Here is a 20,312-nt window from a genome sequence, read left to right on the forward strand (position 1 = left end):
GGGCAGCTCCGCCTGGCGCCAGCAGCCCTGCGGCATGGCCGGAGGAGCTCAGGCTGGTTGCTGCCTTGTTCTGCCCTGACTGAGCCCAAACCCCAGGATCCCACATGCTCATGATCCCCTGCAGCTACTTCTGCTTCTCAGTGCATGAACAGAGAACATGGAGCCAGGGCAGAGCGAATCCCCCTCCACCTTCCCCCCCTCAGGCCACCAGCTCTAGGGTGCTGAGCAAGGTTCAGAGGCGGCTGGGGGAACAGGGCTGGCGTCTCGTTTCCGCCGCAAAACGAGTTACCTGCCCTCTTCCCGGCCCGCTTTCCCGCGCAGTTTCGATTTGGGGATTTTATTTCACTTATTTTTAGTTTACTTCGAGCATCCCTCCAGCCTCTACGTCGGAGAAGCGCTGGGAGCAACTGCAGCCTTCAAGGACTGGGCGGGGGTATGGGACGGATGTTCCCCGAGAGGCCCCCCCGGGATCTGCCGCGGAGCGGGAACAGCTGGGAGCGTCTCGCCGATCTTCAGCCATCGTCGGGGCTGTCTCCGGGACGGTAGCAGAACCGATCCCCGGTGGGGGGAGTTCAGCAAGAATCGGGAGTTGCCGCGGTGGGCTCGGGCGGCACCAGGGAGAGGCGGAGGTGGCTGCGGGGAAGCGGCCCGGGAGCAGTCCCGCCGCAGGCACCACGACCCCGCGGCGCCGCGCCCAGAGCGCCCCGCCAGGGTGAGAGTGTATTTGCATACCCACCCAGCGTATATTTGCATAACCGCGCCTCTAAAATCTGCATAGACACGCCCAATTACTGTCCTTATTTGGCAGGCGCCATCCCATCCCGCGCTCCGATTGGCGGCTGCCGGCCCCGCGCCCCGCCCCCCTATATAGGCCGTGCGGCGGGCCCGCCGCCGTGCAGTGCGCTCAGTGCGGGTGGTGGGACGGACCCGCTGCTGCTCCCGCCGCTTCCCCGCCATGAGCAGCGGCGCGGGCCCCGCCGCCCGCCTGTGCCGCTTGGAGCGCGGCCCGGATGGGTACGGCTTCCACCTGCACGGCGAGAAGGGCAAGCCGGGCCAGTTCATCCGTCTGGTGGAGGCGGGTTCGCCGGCCGAGCGGTCGGGGCTGCGCGCTGGGGACCGGCTACTGGAGGTGGACGGCGAGAACGTGGAGCGGGAGAGCCATCAGCAGGTGGTGGAGCGGATCCGCGCCGCCGCCGGCACCGTCAGCCTCCTTGTCGTAGACTCGACGGCCGAGGATCAGCTGCCGAAGCGGGGCGGGGCGGGTGTCGAGCCGCCGGTGGTCGGCGGGCCGGCGGCTCCGATGCCGGCGGAGCCCGCGGCGCGGGAGCCCGGTGGTGGCGACCAGCGGGTAAATGAGCGGCCGCGGGGGACTGGGGCTCGGAAGTTTTCGGGGCAGAGACTGTTGTCCGCGGGGAGGGCTTGTGACCGGCCGCGGTCGTCGCCTTCCAGGCGAGCGAGCGGGAGCCGCGGCCGCCGCGTCTGCCCTGGGCGTTGTGTGTGGTTTCGGTCTCGATTCTTTCTTTTTTTACTTTGCTTTAAACGCGGCTCCCCAGAAGCGCCGGGTCCTGCCGCGCCCGACTGCTTTGCCTTTTTTATTTTAATTTTTTATCTTTTCTCTAAATGGTCCTGTCTCCCAGCCGTGTCAGTGACGGGCGGGGCAGGCGGGCACGCAGGGCTGGTTGGTGGTTGGACCCATAACTGAACCCGTTCAGTCCCGTGCTGCGGGGCCGGTAAAACGGGGGGGGGAAAGCAATAAGGAGAGCTTTGACGTGCAGCTGAGCCCAGAACTGGGCTGAGGGGGGCTGGCACTAACCCACCCCAAAATACAACAAAAAACCCGTGGCAGAGGGTGTTTTTTGGGGCTGAGACTGCAGGTATTGGTGGTAGTCACTCCTGCTTTGAGTGTGTTCAGTCTCCACTGTGGAGATAGCAGAGCTCTTCTCGGGCTGTGGGTTTGATCCTGACAGTCAGTCCCCACAAACGCTTCCTAACTCAGGAATGTCGGCCTTAAGCACGCGTGGGAGTGAGCAGTTGCACAGAGTGATGTAGAAAGGTGAGGAATTGAGAAACAGCTGACCTTTTACGCCCCAAGCGGTTCCTAAGAGACGCTCGGGGCTCTGGGAGATAATACTGCTTTTTATTTACCCAGCAAAGACGTGTTTGTTGTTACAACAGACGTGTGGATGGCTCCCTGAGCAGCAGTCTCTTGAGTTCCCAGTGTGAAGAACCTTCTGCGGAAATGTTATGACCTGCTCCCAGAGAAGTTGGTGCAGTGGGGCCTTCGCAGTGTTGATGTTGAACCCCAGGAAAACCTTGGTCCCTCACTGAACTGCTGTTACATAGGGTTTTGCTGAGGATTAGGTGGTTTTGAGCTGTTATCTCCTGTGGCACTTTAGCCTGTGCTTTTTCCACTGGTTGGGCTGATCCACTGCAGACACAGCTCTCATCACTGCCTGGCTAAAACATCACTCTAGCACCTCCTTGATGAGTTTATTTGGGTGGGAACAGCCATGTTCTATCCCTGTGCTGTCTGTCTTGCTCACTGTCCCCTGTATTATCCCACATCCCTCACGTGTGGCCCCGTGCTGGGCCCTGCTGCTGCCCCATGCAGGGAGAATGTGCTTGCTCTCCCGTATGTCACAGTGCCAGCATTCCCTTGGGGCTAGCGAGACTGTGCTCTGCTTTCTGCTCCCAGACCTCTCTATGGGCTGGGAAAAATAAAAGGGGTGTTCTTAATGTAGCTCAGGTAAGTCCCCTGCCCATCTTGGGGGCTAAGGACATGCAGTCCCCAAAGAGGATGGAGCCTTCTCATGCTGTGGGGCTGCTGCCTATTTGCTGTGTTGGCTGGAGTGATGGAAAGAGCTTAGGAAGCTGGAGATGCCCTGAGCCTGCTCCCCAAGACTGTGGGGAATCTTCAGCCAAGACTGTCACCCAAAGCCCATGAGGTACCTCCAGCTGGGGCTGTCTCCCAAAATCTTAATTCATTTCCTAATTAAACTCCAGCTACCTCAGCGCAACACTCCCAATGCTGGGGGAACTGCTCCCTGTTACACTCTGAAACCAAGCCCTGGGAGGCTCTCCCAGGTTTTACAAGGAGGGATTCATTCAGGAAATGAATTAAGATTTTGGGAGACAGCCCCAGCTGGGGATACCTCATGGGCTTTGGGTGACAGTCTTGGCTGAAGATTCCCCACAGTCTTGGGGAGCAGGCTCAGGGCACAGCTCATGCACAGTTACTACTGGCGGTTTCTTTGCTAGCAGTTTCTCTCCTCACTAGATCAGGAAGCAGGTGACATGGGGTGACATTGCCACAAGGCCCCAGACGGTTTCTCAACAGGTATCAGCAGGAAATCTTGTGGCTGGGGGCAGGGCCCAATGGCAAAATGGGTTTAGAGACATCGCCCAGGCCGGGCACCCACCAAGAAGGGTGGCAAGATGCTGGGTGGGATGCTGAGCCAAGCTGGAGCAGGCAGAAAAGGATTTCTCTCCAGTGAGGAAGGAACACTGGTGGCCTGTTTCTGGCCACCGGCAGGCAACTGGTGCTGGCTGCTCCATCCCCCTGCAGCCCCATCAACGCTGTGGGTTGGTAGGATTTCCTGGGATCGTAGGGGAAGTGGGAGATTTGCACGTGTCAGAGTTCTGTTTGCTTTATTGGGCTGGACTTGCCTTTATTTGTTTAACAAGCCTGGAGACGCTCAAGAGCGGCTTGTGGTGAGCAATGTTTAATGTCTCTCACCTTCCTGCAGAATCCATTCTCTCTCCAAACCCTACTGAGTCCTGTGTGACTGGGGCTGCCAGGGGTCTCAGACACCCCCACGGATCCTTGAGGCAGTTGTGGGAGACTCGTCATGGGTTCCTTTTTCATTCCTATCAAACCTTGAGTGTGCAAATCCCCCTGATGCTGTGGTGGAGGTTTTGAGCCTCCCTGGGAAGCTGGTCCACGCACTTCTGTCTGCGGTGCTGAGCCAGCGCGGTGACAGTTTCACACCCTTCAGGTCAGCCCCATTTCCTGGGGCCCTGTGCTGTGGGGGTGTCTCCCCCACCAAGAGCGGTGACAGTTTGTCTGCCTCCATCTTTATTTCCGGAGGCTGCGGCTGCTTGGGAGTGTCTTGAGAAAGTTTCATACAAGCTGCACAGTGTTCCCAGGGCAGCACCGGGTGCTGCCAGCACAGTGCCCTGGTACCAGGGCAAGGCATTTGCTACCAGCCTCGGGCTTCCCTCTTGCAAATTTAGTGTTAAATTAGAGCCCTTCCTGCCAGCAAGGCTCATCCCTCCTTGTAAAACCTGGGAGAGCCTCCCAGGGCTTGGTTTCAGAGTGTAACAGGGAGCAGTTCCCCCAGCATTAGGAGCGTTGCGCTGAGGTAGCTGGAGTTTAATTAGGAAATGAATTAAATTTCCTCTCAAGGCAGCTGCATGAAAAGCAGCTCCAGTCAAACAGGACGTGACAGGGATGCTGCAAGGAGGCTGCTTTGCATCCCCTTTGTATGAAGCCCGAATGTGTGCGCCAGATTTTGGGACCCGTGTGAATTTGCTGGCTCAGGCATCCTCAGAGCTCTTGTGTTTCTCTTTGAGTAACTGGGAATGTTGCTGCCTCCAGCAGGCTTGATGCTGCTTGTAGGGCTGCAGGGAATTTCCTGGGACTTGAGGCTTCAAAAGCTGTCCTGAAATTGCTATTGAGTGGCTGGGAAATGGGGAGTGAGTCGTGACATGTGTGCAGCTGGGGTCCCCACAATCCCAGGATTGCTGGTCCTGCCAGGTGGCTGAAGGTGCTGCGGAGGGAGAGGCATCTGGGTGTGCCCCAAATCCTGTTTCAGAGTAGGAACAGCAGTGCGGTGCTGCAGAAGTCCTCATCCCAAGTGGGCATCTCTGCAGACAGAGACCTCTCTGCCTTCCTTGGGTGTAGAGGAGAGGAGTGGCGTGGGATGCCTCTGCAGGGGACTGATTCCAGCTTCCCCCGCTGCCCTCCCTAACAGAGGTTGTAATTGCTTGTAACAAGGTTCTGCCAGCTAATCCCAGCGTGGCAGGAGAGCTGCTGGCCTTGCAGGACAGGATGTAGCAGCTTAGAGAAATTAGGGGTACTTCCACTGCCCAACTCCCAGCTCCATGGCTACGGGTCATCTTGGGTTGTTGGCCCCAAACCCTCTTGCCTCACGTCACTCACCTCAAAGGGGACTTTGGGGCCGAAAGGATGCCCTGCCATGGGGTGCTCACCCCATGGATGGGCAGGATAAGGCTGCTGGAGGATCAGATGCATTTGTTTTCCTCTCTGGATGGCAGAATGATGGCTGCCGGCAGGGTTTCTGTGACTTGGGGAGGGCGCAGGCAGCCTGGTACGGTGGGCTGGAGGAGCTGCCAGCTGCTGGTGGGGGGATGCTAGGGGGCCGGGTCATGGCTTGGCCAGGCTGTCCTTGCATTGAGTGTTTCTGCCTTGGCCAGCTGCCTTTGCAGGATCAGTGCCTCCCTCACCGCCATGACCTGTCCCTGTGTCCTGAGACATCTGTCCACCCTACAGGACTTCCCATCCCCCCCAAAGATTCATGACACCAGCATCTCAGGGAGCCCAGACTGCCAGGGCTTTGTTGGTATGGGTGGGAGCAAAGCCCTCCCTCCTCCTCCTCACCCAGGAGCGCTGCCAGCACCGCTTGCTGGGTGCTCCCTCTGGCTTTGTCCTGAGCTATCGGCGTGGAGCAGCTCCACAGTCCTGCCAAGGGCACCCGCAGCATGGGTGCTCCAGAGCCTGAACCCTTTGCTCAGGGTTGAGCCAGGGCAGGGATCTGGGGAGGTGCTACCTTCATCCAGCAGCTCCTGCCTTTTGTCATTATTTTGGGTATTGTCTGTTCCCACCATTGCTTGGGATTTCTGCCTGGGTGGAGGATGTTATCACACCCCATGAACCTGCTGCCACCTGGGCATGGGGTGGGGATGGGAGGGCAGAAGGGGCGAAGTCGAGGGGGTCACAATCCTCCACTCAGCCAGGGAATCCACAGCTGGGCTGTTGCACTGGTCATGTGAGGCTGACACACGTGGAGACCAAGTTCTGCATGCCAGTGCTGGGGCATCTCGGGATCACCTTCACTCCTGGCAGATGTGCTGGGTGCTGCCTGCACCTCCCTTCCCAGGGCGTTGTCAGGTCATGCTGGGGTGGTGGCCGGCCTTGACCATGAAGGAAGGTGTTGTGCAAGAGCATGGGGCTCTGTTGGGGCTTTATCAGGGCTTTATTGCAGCATTGGGCTTAGCAATTGTAAATGTGTCACCCCAGCCCATGTGGGATCCTGTGCCACACCAGTGTGTCAGATATGGGGTGTTAGCACCCCTGGACCCAGGTTTTCCCTGCTGCGGGCAAAGGTGATTTCATGTCACTCTTGTCAAGAGACAAGAGGTGCTGTGCAGGGGGTAAAGACCACTCTGGCACCGGTATGGGAGGTCAAATTCTTGCAGTGCCTGTCCTCAGTGATGCTATGGGTACCAACAGAGAAAAAATTGCCTTGGATGAAAGATTAAATAGTAGCCCCCTTGGTGAGGAATATTCCAGCTGTTTGAGTGAGCCTTGGCTGCTGGGAGAGCCCAACCAAAGCCCAGGTTCTGGTGGTCAAGGTGGGATCAAACCATTTTATATATAAATTGTAAAAGTGGTATTGGGTGCTAGGGTCAGAGCAGGTCTGACAGTGTGTCCTGCAGGTTTGTGTCACCTGGTTCCTCTGATGCTTCCTGGACATCCCACTCCCCGCTGGGTGAGTAAAGGCAGTTCCTGTGTGCCAGGCTCCCAGGGATGCTCCTGCTTCTACCTGCTGCTCACCGTGTGGGGAGCTTAAAGGGCACCAAGGGGGCCAAGTGAATTGCTGCCCCAGCAGGGTTCTGTGGCTCCAGGTACTGGTGGATCCACAGGTCAAGGTGAAACTGGGTGCAGATGAGCTGGGTGTTGCCTCCTGGAGAGGTGAACGTCCCAGTCGCACCGCCTCAGTGGAGCTGGTTTCTGTTTTGCAATCTTGGAAGGTCATGCTGGGGCGTGGAGGTGCCTCAGCATTACAGCTGCTCCATCTGGGTTCCAGCTGCCTGCCCAAGCCCTGTATGCCTCTTCCCTGCTGACAGTGGCTGTGGGGTGCTCTGGGGTGAGGCATCTCCCTGAGCCCATGGCTGGGTTTGCCATAGAGAGGGGCACTTGGCAGTGGGGTGATGCAGGGGACCTGTGCCAGCACTTGAGACCTTTCCAGTAGCCAAAGCTTCCCAAGTGGGATGGGGTGGAGTGGGGGTGCTTCCCAGCCACCTGGGCTATGTTTCCTCCTCCACCTTCATGACAGTTGCAGTCCTGATCCCAAAAGGAAGAGCGTGATCTGGGAACACACACATAATAACAAGCTTCTTCAATGTTTCACTGCAATTAGTGTGTCCTGCACGTAATTAATTAATTAGAGCCCAGGATCATAGGGTGTTTGGCACCCTGCATCCTATCTTGACGTGTCAGTGCCCACAGATGGCCACCTCAAGATGGTGTCCCTGATACTCCAGCAGTTCTCTGGGGTTCCTGGTTCTTCCCTTGGTTGTTGGGGGTCCAGGAGCAGTTCACCCACAGATTGTTCCCATTGCAGGAGGAGCTAAGACCTCGGCTGTGCCACATGAAGAAGGGCCCTGATGGCTATGGCTTCAACCTGCACAGTGACAAGAGTCGCCCAGGGCAGTACGTGCGCGCCGTCGACCCCGGCTCGCCGGCTGAGGCAGCAGGGCTGGCCCCCCAGGACCGCATCATCGAGGTGTGCTGGGGTGAGGGAAGATCTGTGGGGTCTCTCTGGAAAGCTTGGCACTCCCTCACATCCTGGTGCCTGGGAGACAGCTGCCCTTACCCAGGAAGGCACGTGGTGTCCCTGGTGCCACTGGTGACTCACGGCACAGCCGCCCAACCTGCACCAGCCTTCTGGTCCCCACCCACGGGTGCAGCACTGTGGAGGGCTGGGACTGAGCATTAATTAGCTGTCTGGGGGTTAATTAGCAATAGCACTGTCCCCAGGGATCCCCTGGGGTGGCGCAGGCTGGGGACAAGGCTCCCAAGTCCTGCTGTCAGGCGTGACCAGGGTGGGGATGAGCTCAGGTTTGTGCCACGTGGGATGATGATCCACGAGAGCAAGGACCAGCTGAGCCCCAGCCCTGCTGCTCACCCGGGTGTGGGGCTGCTGCCTCTTCTGGGGTGAAGCTTGTGGGGTTTCTGGAGGTTTTGTGCCAGCCCCTGGTCCATGTGCTGCTGGGAGGTCCCTGCCAGCTTTGCCCATTTGACCCCATGCCAATTACTCACAGGAAAATCTGCTTTTAATGAGGTTTTTCTGGCTTCACTGCTAATCCCTACAAGGCCACCAATGCCTGTGGGGGCTATGGGGTGGCCGTGCTGGGATTATGACTGGTACCAAGGCTGGTACCTGACCCCTCCGTGGTACTTCTGGGGGATGGATGTCCCCCAGCTCCAGTGGTGATGTGGTACCCGCAGGTGAATGGTGTGTGCATGGAGGGCAAGCAGCACAGCGATGTGGTGGCAGCCATCAAGGCGAGTGGTGACGAGACCAGGCTGCTGGTGGTGGACATCCTCACAGATGAGTTCTTCAAGAAGTGCAAGGTGGTGCCCTCGGAGCAGCACCTGACAGGTGGGCTGGGGACTGTGCTGCTGGGAGGGGTTTGTGCCACATCTGGTGACTCTGTGTCACCTTCTCACCGAACCTAAGGGTGCTGAGCCCTGGGAGGTGGCCTTATTACCTTGGGGCCAGGCAGAGCCACCTGGCTTTGGCGCCTCTCTGCTTGGCCAAGGGCCCCATGCAGGGCTGGTGGGGCTGACGTGGGCAGGTTTATGGCCCTGGGTTGCACTTTGGCAGGGTTTATGGCTTGGGGAGCGAACAGGCATCAGCTGCCCTTTGCTCTCCTCTGCTGTCACAGTGGTCCCCAGGAAGATGGGGAAGGGGTCTCACTGGGCTCCATATCATGGCTGCCATCATGGGGGTGTGTCTGGCAGCATTCCCCTGTGCCACGGGGCCTGCTGCAGCGGTTGGTTAAAAAATTCAGGACCTGGCCAGATCCTGGGCAGTGTTTTGTGAGCATTGGCCATGTACAGCCTTGGCTTGCCCTCCACTGGCAAGGGGACATAGCAAACACATCCTTACCCAATGACTGTGCCCTTATCCCACAGGTCCCCTGCCAGAACCAGTAGCCAATGGTGATGTAGGGAAGGTAAGAGCCTTGTCTTGATTTTAATTCTATCTATGACCATCGCCAGTCAGGGACCCTCCTGTTCATGTCCCCTCTGCCCATGGGTGGATGATACCACCAGATACCGCAGTGGTCTCAGCCTGCCACACAGGAGCTGGTGCCACACTGGGAAGGGAACTGGTGTCCTCCAGGAAGGGAGATGCTTGTGGTGCTGAGTGTCATGGAGGTGGCTGTTTTCCTGCTCTCTTTTGCCTTCTGATGTTACAGGGCTGGAAGCCCTTGTGCTGCAGTAGGGAAGTAGCACCCAGGCCTGCAGTCACCCTCCTCCTCCTCCTCCCTCTAAAGCCAGGGCAGTCGGGCCGGGGTTTAATCCTTCCCCGCCCTGATGTGCGTGGAGCTTGCAGGGGATTACGTGCAGGAAGGACGGATTTCATGGCCCCCTGGGTGGGACTTGCAACTCTGGAGGCTGTTGTCAAGCCCCAGGGCTGGAGCTCACGCTCCCTTCCTGCTCCCCTCAGGAAAATGGCGGAGAGCCGCGGTCCCACTCGGTGTCCGAGAGCCCGTCCAGCCCCGCGCCGGCGGCCGTGTCCCCCAACTCCAGCGAGACCCACAGCGAGGTAGGGCTGGGAATGCTGGGGGGAGGTGGTGGCTGGAAAGCAAGATCTGGGCTGAGCCCCCACCATGGGGCTGTCCAGGGGACACACAGGGGGGCTGACACCATCTCTCAGCCCCAACCTCATGCACAGGAGGGTGACAAACACCATTCAGCATCTGGCTCCCTCCTGGACCTTGACATCCCGCTGGCCGTGGCCAAGGAGCGGGCGCACCAGAAGCGCACCAGCAAGAGGGCCCCCCAGATGGACTGGAGCAAGAAAAATGAACTATTCAGCAACCTGTGAAGGCCCTGAGGCAGGGTGGGTGTCTTCTAGCCCCCCCAGCCCCATACCCACCTCTCCTGCACTTCTCTCCTCCCTGCCATGGGCTCCTGGTCAAGATGTGGGGCTGCTCCCTACCACCCTGACCCAAGTGCTAGGCTTTGGTGGCCAGTGAGCATCCCTGCAGAGGGGTTCTGGGCTGGGGGTTCTGGGGGGGTGCCCCTTCCTGAAAGCTCATCCCCAGGATGCTCCTCCAGCCCTGCCTTGAAGCCCTGCACACCTTGGTAGGCACAAGCAGGGTTTGGGAGGGATCAAGGATTTGGGTGGCCTGATGCCTAACACTCCTGGTCCCCACTGTTCCCTGTTTTTTCCCCCACCCCAAACCTCATCTCCATTTGAGATCCCCCTGCAAATTACCCTTTAACTATAAAACCTGAGGCTTTTAGTGACTTCTCCCAAACCCCACCTGCCCAGCCATTGACCACAGCCAGGGTATTTGACCCTGGCCTGGCAAGCTCCGTCCACAATGACCCTGTCCCTTTGCCTCTTCAGCTGCAAGGAGGGGTATGGGTGCCCAGCACTGGGGAGTGCCCAGCACCCTGCCCTGGGGCAAATTCTGGGAGAGGAGAGGGTGTCTGGAGCCAGCACAGCAAGCAATAATAGTCTCCTTTGCTCCTGCACACTCCTGGAGACAGAGCCAATCAGGGTTTGAATCCAACACTGTTTAATTTAAAAGCTTCTCACAGACTTTTTATTTTTTTCTGAAATGAGTGTTTTTCCAATCACATCTATTTTTTTTTACCTGTATTTTGTGGAAATTCTTCCTGTGGATGTTTTGTTTCCATGTGCTGTAATCAGGTGGTGTTGTACTGTTGAGCTCAAGAGAAATTCTGTTTACTGGAATAAACCTTTCTGACTTCACAAGTCTGGTTTAAGGCTAAATCCTTCCAGAGCCTGGGGGGTGCAGAGGGCTTGCTGTGGCCCTCCGGGGCTTGGGGGAAAAACAGGTAACTGTGGGACACTGGGCCTGGTTTGAGTATCCCTCAGCACATGATGGGGACAGGTTGAGGGGGTTGGGGAGGCACCAGCTGGTCCCAGTGGGGGTTAATGCCTCAGGGTGATTAATGAGCTTTAATCCCCTAGGGAGTTTGGGGGGGGGGGGGAGGGGCAGGGTGGTGGTGGGGAGAGTGAGGGGGGTGATGCAAAGCTCTAATCTGGGTCTGCTGGCCAGGCTGGAGGGCAGTAGCTCTGTTTGGGGCAGCCCAAGTGTGCCCCCAGCTCCTACAGGGGTTTTTGGGATTAGCTTGGGTTGCACCTGGTTTGAGGGAAGGCAGGGGGGATCAGTGAGGAGAGGGGTGCTTGTCCCTCTGAATGAATGGATGTAGCCTTGGGTGGCTCAGTGGGGCCAGCCTGGTGGCACAGTAGGACAAGGCAGGGCTGTGCCTGGCCTCTGTCTGGTATCTTCGCTTCCTCCCCTTCTGCACACTCTTGTTTTGTGCTCCAAATCTGCAAAGAAGCTTTTCCACCTGAGCACACAAATGGTCACAGATCTTTGCACCTCAAGTGACACCTAGGTGACAAAGTGCCACCAGATTTCTAGGGGGTGTGCAGGCTGTCAGTTCCTCCTGGAAGCTGAGGGAGCCCATTCCAACTTGTCTCATCATCCAAAGACTTGTCCTCTGAGGGAAGATGAGCCCCCATCCCCTGTTTTCCCATCCTCATCCCATTAGGGCAGCAGGACACCCCTACCTGGGATGGATGCCACCGGGTGGGGCAGCCCATGCAGGGCAGGAGTGGGGGCACCCAGTGGGTCCCAGCAGCATCTTTTGCCTCTTGGCCTGGTCAGAGCAGCTGGGCACCACTTCCCTCTGGGAACCCTGATTGAGCCCTGCCAGGACTCTTCCCCGCAGCCTTTGGGGTGGGCTGAGCTCTGGGACATACCCAACTTTGTTGTGGGTTGCCAGGGAAAGGCTGTTGCCAGCCGCCTTGGAGCCGGGGCAGTGCAGGCGTTGCCGGGGCCCGGGGATGCCAAGCGGGGCCCTCACTGGCTCCAGAGCAACCAGCTGGGCACAAGAGCTGTGACAGGAGATCACCCTGCCCCTTCCCCCAGCAGCAGAGGTTCAAAGAAATTATTTTTCCCACATTGGTCAAGCTTTAGGGGAGCAAATCCCACCCCAGCTACATCTCTCTTGCCGTTTTGGCCTTGCTACTCTGGCAGAGGGATGAGACACTTCACGGAAGGAGCACCAGAGCCAGCAGTTCACCCAGCAGGTTCTGCAAATCTGAGGAGCAGGAGGATTAGCAGCCCTTGTCATGGTAATCCCAGCAGGAAGTAGAGCAGCTCTTCACTTTATTACCACACAAAGCTTTCACTACAACTAAATCCACACTAAATACTTGTTTAAAATGCCATGATACACTGTTCCCACACTTGGCTTCAATATTAGTCACAGGAATAATGTATTTAAATTAGCTAAAATTGGAAAACTAAAGCCCCTAGGCCCTAAAAATACAGGCCCAGCAACACTAAGAATTCCACAGACTGCCAATCTCCAAAACATCCCAAAACATCCCTCGGCAAATCTGAAAGTTATTACCTGATCTTCTATCACTGAAATAGATAATTTGTGGTCTAGGATTAGCCATTACAGCTGCTGTTACAGCATGAAAACACACAGGAGTGTGTTGTCCCTGCTGTGGACAGTGTGTGTAGGGCAGGACAGGTCAGGCTGAGTAACTGCACAGGGAAGTTTGTCCAGTGGGAGTCAGGCAAGTGCCTCTTTTTCATCCATGGATCTCAGATCTACTGCAGCAGAGGCTGGATTACTCCTGCCCTAAATATATCTGCCCCCCAGTAAGAGATATTTCCCCCACACTCATCTTTATCTTAGTGGAGAGCAGCAAATGGACTCTCCAGGCTCAGCAGAGCAAGTCCTGAGCTGGTGGAAGAAGGGAGCTGTCTCCTTTCAGTGTGTTCTCTTCCTTACTTTCATCAAAGCAGCCAAGGAAAATGAAGTGCAACATCACTGCTGGCCTGAGGTTTTCAGACCTGGAGCACAGCCTTGAAGCTGAAGGGGGTTTGTCTCAGAAGCCTCCTGCAGCTCTCAGTCCCCTCATAGTGGTGGGGCTCAGCTCTAGCCTCGATCAGCCAATATCAACAATTTCCATCATATTAATTTGCCCTTTGTTTGTGCTCACCCACATCTGAGCTTCTCCCTGCCAGGACCCAGCAGTGTCCCCCCTGCAACCTACCAGACCCCAGGAAACCGGGTTTAAAGAGTCTCTGCTGTCCTTTATAACTTCTAAACCACTTTTTGAGCTGCCAAAAAAAGCAGCTTAGCCCCACATAGTGCTCAGGCACCTCAGACCTTTGTGATTTTTTCATTTTTTATTCAAGAGTAAAAGAAGAACGATCTGCCAGTATATGAAACCTCCTTGCTGATGAATCCTGGTTTAAGAGCATTGGGAGAAGTTTCTGCTTGTCCAGGAATCAACTGCTGGTGATTTTAGGCTCTGTTGAACAGCAAATCAAAGTTAGAGTAATTCCTAGCCAAACTTATGAGTTAGTGGCTGTTCCCCAGGGCCAAATTTCAGGCAGTAATCCTGGCTGGTGGAGCAAAGTGCAAAGTTGACAAGATGACAAAGCAGCTGAAGGAGACAGAACAGTTCCAGTGTTGGCTCTCTGGTGTTCTCTACACCCAGACCTTGCAACAACGTCCAACCTCTCCCTGGAAACCCAGCTGGTGTCTGGAGGTGTCTGTCAGGTGTCCAGCACCCCAGCTGGCTGCTTCAGCTCAGCGTAACTCTTCTCCTCCATGTGGTTTGTCTGCTCCAGGAGCCACTGTCTCTCCTGGTCACTGACATCCAGCCTCAGCGTCACCTCCTGAAAAATGCTGTTCACAGCAACCTGCAGCACACAGAGAAAACAGCTCAACCCCAGCCACAGGGCAAAAGCTGCTCACATTCTCTGGGGAAATGGGCTGTTACTGCACCTCCTTAAAGTGAAGCTTTTTGAACATGCAGATACTGGCTTCATTTTCCTGACCAATCTTGGCCTCAAACTTGGTGATCCCCAGTTTTCTCACTCCTGCAGGAGAAATCAGAGAGAGGCACTTCCATTACATGCCACATCTACAAAAGCACAGGACTCCAGTCATGGGGCAGATGCATCCCTTACTACCCTGCCTGTATCACTGGGAATTATGTGCTCCCAGATCTCAGCCCCCTCACACTCCTGTTCCCGTGCCCTGAGCCACCCTCACCGTAGGCCATCATCAGCAGAGTTGCCTCCTTGCCAAACCCTCTGCCACGGCAGCTGGGCTCTGAAAGAGACAGCACAGAGTCAGCATCCAGTTAGGGGAGACAAACCAGCCACGCCAGACACTTCTCAGAAGAGGCTGTGACCCGGACACGCCATGGACTGATCAGGGCTGAACAGCCATGGTAAAGCATGAGAATAAAAAGCTGATGCAGGAACATCAACATCTCTCTGCAGCACGCAGCCACAGTGACAGAGCCCCAAGCTATGGAGCAGAACTTGACCTGCAATCATGATTTCAATCTCGCCCACAGTCGGCTCCTCGGCGTTGGTGAGGAAGAGATTCACATCCCCAACCATGGAGTTCTCCTCCGCCTGCCCAGGCCAGCGCTCTGAGTCCAGCACGATGAAGGTGCACTCTGAGGAAAACAAGAATGTGGCAGCATCTTCAGAGTGTGCTGATAATGATTCATAAATTACCAAAGTATGAAATTAAAGGTGCATAATGGACAGAGGAATAACAGTTTCCACATGTTAACAGCAAGGAAGAGTTAATAATTTGGCTTCACACACCAGGTGTGCCTGTTCCCACCTGCAGAAAGGAAAGAAATACTTGGAAAAACCAGTTGTCAGCGTGACACAGACACCAAGATTAGAGACAGCCTGTGGAAGAAGTGTGAAAACTTCCTTCCCATGTCTGAGGTCTCCTTGCCTTGTCTTACTCAGCAGCAAGTTGGGGCAAAAAATTGTCTTCGTGCACAAGAGGCTGAGACGGAGTGATTCACCTGGTCCATATTATTGCCACTCTGAGTAAGGTTTTTTATGCCACCTAAGACAAATGCCAGACTGAGGTCTTTGCCAGCTTCAGTATTTTCCAGCTCACTAAATTTCTACCAGGCTTTTATGGGCAGTGATTCATTACCTGTAGGAGAGTCAGGGAACCAATTTAGTCAACACACCTCAACCAGGTGATCATAAAATAATCCAATTTATCAAGGAGAAGTACAACCTTCTTCAACTTTTTTGCAACGATCAGACCTGGGGAGTGTTGGCTGTGCAGGAGTGATGCTTAATGATTCTTAACTCAGCACAAAATGCTGTGGGAAATTAATCACTACGGTCTCTGGAAAACTGCACAAAAAGGACACAAACAGCTCGAGGAAGTGGATATTCTCCACTTCCCTGAATATATACCAGCTGTAATGAGAAAACCAGTTCAAGCTGCTGTTGTAGAAAGTCACATCCCCTCTGGTTTATGGGAACTCGCTCATAGGCCACTCCCAGCTCACTGTGGGTCCTTCCCAGAATGGAAAGGACCTGCTCACTACTCCCACCCTCCATCAGAAAACATTCCAGGTGCTCACTGTCAGCGTCATCCCGCCAGCTGCACTGCATTTCGTACTCCTGCTCCAGGCTGAGGGGCTCCGAGGCTGTCAGTCGCTGCAGCTCCTCTGACTGCATCCACTCGTGGTACCTGTCAATGGACCCGGCCCCGCATCACTGCCCCAGCTGCAGCACCTCAGGAGGATCCCTCCCAGTGCTCTAGGGGTCAGGCCATCACAAAGCAGCTCTGGAAACACCAGCCCGGCTCTTGTGGCAACTTAAAATGTATCCACAAGCCTCTGTCCTTTATGGAACACAGTGCTCTCTGGAAATTTAGGAAGTTTGCCTGTCCTGTGGCTTTGTCTGGAGTGTTTAATGCACACCTGATGTTTTGGAGTTCTGGTGCATTTCATCCCAAGCAACACTGACACAGCACCTCCTGGACACTGACAAAACACTAACGCTGGTATCTTTGTGCTGATTTGCTTTACAAACTGTTGGCAGGTCTAATTCATCAAACATGCACCTGGCTTTACACGCTGAAGCTTTGCTCTTCCACCATCACCAGGGAAAGGCCTCAATGAGCAGAAGAACTGTTGTGTTCCCTCGCAGCCAGGTATTTCCCAGTGGCACAGGAGAAGTTCTCCCTGACAGCAGAGCTGGCACAGAGCTCAGCCATGACAGGGGTGGTGCTGCTGGGCACTGAGGGCACCTCACTGACTGATTCATGGGGGAGGCGGGCCCTGCAGCGGGCCCTGCAGTCACCTCTCCTGACCCCGACACTGTCTTCAAAGGGAGAAGTGGAATCAGACCATGCAGGAGCGTCCGAGGAGGGCATGGGGCACGTACCGGGGCACGTGTGCAGCGGTGTAGGGCACCAGCGTCACCTTCTTTCCTCGCAGCACCGTGTCCTGGTTAATCTTCATGACCTCTGCACCAAGGGGGAGACCCAGCACCCCACTCCGTGTCTCCGGCGAGGCCGAGGAACGGGGCAACGCGGCCTGGCGCCTTTCGGGAGCGAGAGGCGGCTCTCACAGTCCGGCTCTCACGGTGCGGCTCTCCCAGGTCGCACCAACAGGGCCGCATTAGCACGCCCGAATCCCAGCTCCGACATCCCGACGGGACCGGGGAAGGGATCCGGGACCGGGGAAGGGATCCGGGACCGGGAGCTCACGCGCGCCCGCCCCACCGCCTCCCACGCATGCGCACAGACGCCGGGGCCTCCCTCTACCGAACGTGTGGCGTCATCGCTCCGCCCCCGTGACCCCGCCCCTTTGATGCCGCGCCCCCGCCCCGCCTCTCCACGACCCCGCTCCCATGACCCCGCCCGTGTTCCCGCGAGGCCCCGCCTCTGCCTCGGCCCCGCTCCTCCCGTAGCCCAATCACGATCGGTGCCTTCCCCCTGTCCCCGCCCCTGCTCCATCCCCGCCCCGCTCCTGCCTTTCCTGGACACGCCTCTTCCCGGTACGGCCACGCCCCTCTCTCCCCCACCCAATCCTCTGCCACGCCCCTTCTGGGCCGCGCCCACTCGCGCTCACGCCCCTTGTGGGCCCCGCCCCTTCCCCTCTCTTGCCCCGCCTCCTACCCTCACCCAATCACGACCGCCGCCTTCACCCGCCCCGCCCCGCGAGCTTGTCACGTGCGCAGGAGGCCCCGCTCTCGGGCAGCGCGTGCGCCGTGAGTGCCCCCGCGCGGCCGGGGGCGGGGCCGCCGGCGCGAGCCGCTGGCGCTGGTGAGGGGCCGGGGGGCGCGGGCGGGACACGGCCCTCAGAGGGGCTTTGGCGGCGGCCCTGTGTGGGGACGGCAAGGGAGGAGGGCTGGGAAGGGGCTCGACGGGCGGGGAGAGGCCTGGGGAGGGTGTTGGTGTGGGGCGGGGTGTGCACCCGAGCGGCGGGACCCGGGCCTGGGGAGAACGCCCTGGGGTGAGGGGGGCTGCCGGGTTGTCGGCGCTCTGTGGGGCGAGGGGAGTTCCCTCGGAGAGGGTAGGGGGTGCGAGCAGCGTTCCGTCTGTGGTACAGGCCGGGGGGGAGCCAGGCCGGGGTAGGACCGGGGGGCTCTGGTGCCCTCGGGGTGCCCTGGTGCCGGTTTCCTCCACCCCTAGGGTGGGGGCTTGCACGGGATAACGCTGGCCCCGGCCGCGTCCCGGAGTGCCTGTTGTCTTCCTGCTTGCTCTGTGTTTGCCAAGCTTGGCTTCAGTGTTTTGAGCCGCAGTTTGTTGTAAAAGGTGGTGTTTGATGTCTCCTTCTGAGGCTGGTCCAGTTATGACCTCAGTGAGTTATGCTGCCTGATTCTTTTCTGACATTCAGCGTAGGTGTACAAGTTTATAACTGGGTTTTTTAGTGGAGCTCAGCTTGTGCTGATGGTTTGTCCCAGCTGGTGTTGCTGAGTAGGAGCACATGTAGAAGTGTGAAGCCCTTAATTCAATTATGGCTAATCATTGACACCGAAACCTTCCAGAAGGCTTCAGTTCCTCCATACACGTCTCGTTTTTTTGAAACAATGTAAAGCTTCCTAAATATTTCTGCTTTGGAAATGTTGGTGCATGAAAAGCATCCTGGTGTGTCTTTAATAGGACCAATATTTTAATTTGTCTACTTATTTCTTTTCTTGAATTTAGGAGGAGAGATTTTAGGCTGGTTTTTTGATTTGTAGGAGGCACATATTTGCAAGGAGTAGTAGCTGGAAGGGAAGCAGCAGTTTGAGATCATCCTCAAGGCAGTAATTTTTCTCTTGAGGCTTTAGTTGTCTGGAACAGCCCCTCTGGCTGTTTGGAGAAGATTAAGTTTGGCCATCCCATGCTGTGAAAGGGCAGGGCCTTTTGGTTGCCTTTAAACCAGTTTAACAGGTATGAAACCTTCTCACAGAGTATTAAACCGAATGGGGTCAGTCTGAAGGGCAAGATCCTGCTGAAATGTGTTCAAATACCAGAAAACTGATGTGCCAAAGTTAACTTGTGAGTTCTTCCTTTTTCCAGCAAAGATAACACAGTGTTACGATGTTTCCCTAGGTTAAAGGTGACAGAAGTTGAAAACACTCTCCCAAAACTACCCTTCTGGCTTCGCTCTTGGGTTCCCCTCCATCTCCAGGATGGCAGGTGGCATCACTGACACCGGAGAGCTTTACTCTCCCTATGTAAGTTCCACTGCTTGTGGGTTTGGTGAAAATTTTTTTTTTCAAAATCCTCTTTGCTCAGCATTGTGTTTGCAAATCCTACTTCCTCATGGACATAACCTCAGCATTTCAGGAGATCATGGGGGTCAAAGGGTGATTAAAGATGTTTAATGTTTGTAGTTGTATGGGGTTTTTTTACATCACAGATTACTTCTCATAAGTTAAAGAGATGATGTGTGCTTGAAGTATAGATCTAAAAGTGCTAGAAAGAGCTTTATGTCCCATACCAGCTCTTCATCCTTCTGCCCACTCTCTTATATTTTGTTAATGTTGTCATCAACCCAAATTGTCATTGGAATAGACGGAGGGACTCGGACATTGAAACTATCCCACTTTCTTCCCTTTTGTTGCTTTATGTAAACATTTTCCCCTGAATTTCTCGAAGTTTACTTAGCTGCAGCTGTTGCAGTAATTTGTTTTATACCACTTCAGTGGAAGTGAGTAATTTAGAGGTTTCTTCCCTCTAATGTGGTGTCCTGTGCAACTGCAGAGCCAATTACTGCTTTCCTATATTACTGGAAATACCGGTTTTCATAGCCACAAGTCTTCACAAAGTCTCAGCTTTTAAAAACAGCACTTTGTAAACACTCTTTTGTTTTTTTAAGTGAACTCAATAAATTTAGAACCAACCCTGAAATCTGTGTGTTGGGTTTAAAATGCTTTAAAATTTTCATCTCCATGTTAATGTAGAAGAAGTGAATATTAGGCTGCAGAAATAGGTCACAACTGAGAAAGTGGAGAAGTAAGACAGTAACTGGGATGTCTGGACCCTCAAGGATTAGTGTCACCTGCTCTTGCATTGTTATGCAGGTGCTGCATGAATTTCCTAGAGTAATCTCAAAGGCTGAGGCTCTCCTCTTTCCCTGAAGATGTCTAACCCAGCTGAACATTCCAGGCACCATTCTCATTTCTGCTTGACCAAAGGAAAACCATCGTTCTGGGATGTTCAGCAAAAGATGAATTTGCTGTACTTATGCCAGTGAAGTGCTCTCAGGGTCACTGGGGAATTGTTCTCCTGATGTTAATTGCTCCACACCCAGAAAAGTCTGCTCATATACAGCTCTTTACTGGCTTTCCTCTGGAGTGACTCTGACCTATATTAAAAAAAAAACCAAAAAACAACAACAAAAAAAACCAAAACACTAAAGGACAACAACTTTGGCAGTTTTTTATCTTTAATTGAGCTAAATTCTTAGCCCAGGGGGTCCTGTCCATGTGCACAGTTCTCTTTTGTCTTTGGGTGCTGAAAAAGCTCATTGCCAGAGAAGATAAAATCCTTTCCCTTCAGGAAGTAAAATCTCTTCTTCATGATTTGCTCAGCTTCTTACTGGTAAAATGGCAAGCAGGCTTTGAATTAGAATTCTGTTTGGGTATTTCCTGCTTGACTGAGAATAAAAAGTCCTGAAAGGTACATAGCCATAAGTACTTGTGTTCAGGTCAGAAAAAAAGGAGAGACCCCAACCCACAGCACAGACCTTCTGGTAGAAGGCAGTGATTTGAAA

General features: G+C 55.2%; 3 protein-coding genes across 7 annotated transcripts in view; 2 read left to right on the forward strand and 1 right to left on the reverse strand.

The window, feature by feature from the left end:
* The first annotated feature begins 882 nt into the window (after positions 1-882).
* SLC9A3R1 (SLC9A3 regulator 1) lies at positions 883-10,979 on the forward strand. Of its 2 annotated transcripts, none has more exons than XM_038157137.1 (6): positions 883-1,348; positions 7,587-7,748; positions 8,474-8,627; positions 9,164-9,204; positions 9,702-9,800; positions 9,912-10,979. In XM_038157137.1, the coding sequence occupies exons 1-6, from the start codon at positions 956-958 to the stop codon at positions 10,080-10,082; spliced, it is 1,020 nt and encodes a 339-aa protein (XP_038013065.1). In that variant the 5' UTR covers positions 883-955; the 3' UTR covers positions 10,083-10,979. The 2 variants fall into 2 exon arrangements, with proteins under 2 accessions (XP_038013065.1, XP_038013066.1); XM_038157138.1 differs by having other exon boundaries at positions 9,930-10,979.
* A 2,452-nt stretch (positions 10,980-13,431) lies between these two features.
* Positions 13,432-16,848, reverse strand: NAT9 (N-acetyltransferase 9 (putative)). The gene is made up of 6 exons (XM_038157143.1): positions 16,489-16,848; positions 15,681-15,790; positions 14,601-14,735; positions 14,321-14,380; positions 14,051-14,145; positions 13,432-13,965 (listed from the first exon to the last, which is right to left on the reverse strand). The coding sequence occupies exons 1-6, from the start codon at positions 16,563-16,565 to the stop codon at positions 13,819-13,821; spliced, it is 624 nt and encodes a 207-aa protein (XP_038013071.1). The 5' UTR covers positions 16,566-16,848; the 3' UTR covers positions 13,432-13,818.
* Positions 16,849-17,286: 438 nt separating this feature from the next.
* TMEM104 (transmembrane protein 104) overlaps positions 17,287-20,312 on the forward strand; it is a 41,639-nt gene continuing 38,613 nt past the window's right edge. For 3 of the 4 annotated variants that reach the window (XM_038157168.1, XM_038157169.1, XM_038157170.1), the window contains exons 1-2: positions 17,287-17,371; positions 18,647-18,771. In XM_038157168.1, the coding sequence (XP_038013096.1) occupies positions 18,727-18,771 (45 nt within the window). In that variant the 5' untranslated portion in view covers positions 17,287-17,371; positions 18,647-18,726. The remainder of the gene's footprint in view (positions 17,372-18,646; positions 18,772-20,312) is intronic. The other variant, XM_038157167.1, reaches the window with a different exon arrangement.

This window comes from Motacilla alba, chromosome 18, assembly GCF_015832195.1.
Source record: "Motacilla alba alba isolate MOTALB_02 chromosome 18, Motacilla_alba_V1.0_pri, whole genome shotgun sequence".
Classification (NCBI taxonomy): domain Eukaryota; kingdom Metazoa; phylum Chordata; class Aves; order Passeriformes; family Motacillidae; genus Motacilla; species Motacilla alba.

Bases quoted from the DNA above. Each gene is read 5' to 3' on its own strand.
- SLC9A3R1 (XM_038157137.1), top strand. From the start codon at position 956: ATGAGCAGCGGCGCGGGCCCCGCCGCCCGCCTGTGCCGCTTGGAGCGC. The intron at 1,349-7,586 runs GTAAATGAGCGG...TTCCCATTGCAG, and splicing joins CCGGTGGTGGCGACCAGCGG to GAGGAGCTAAGACCTCGGCT. The intron at 8,628-9,163 runs GTGGGCTGGGGA...CTTATCCCACAG, and splicing joins CTCGGAGCAGCACCTGACAG to GTCCCCTGCCAGAACCAGTA.
- NAT9 (XM_038157143.1), bottom strand. From the start codon at position 16,565: ATGAAGATTAACCAGGACACGGTGCTGCGAGGAAAGAAGGTGACGCTG. The intron at 14,381-14,600 runs GTCAAGTTCTGC...TGTCTCTTTCAG, and splicing joins GATTGAAATCATGATTGCAG to AGCCCAGCTGCCGTGGCAGA. The intron at 13,966-14,050 runs GTGCAGTAACAG...TGTGTGCTGCAG, and splicing joins AAAAGCTTCACTTTAAGGAG to GTTGCTGTGAACAGCATTTT.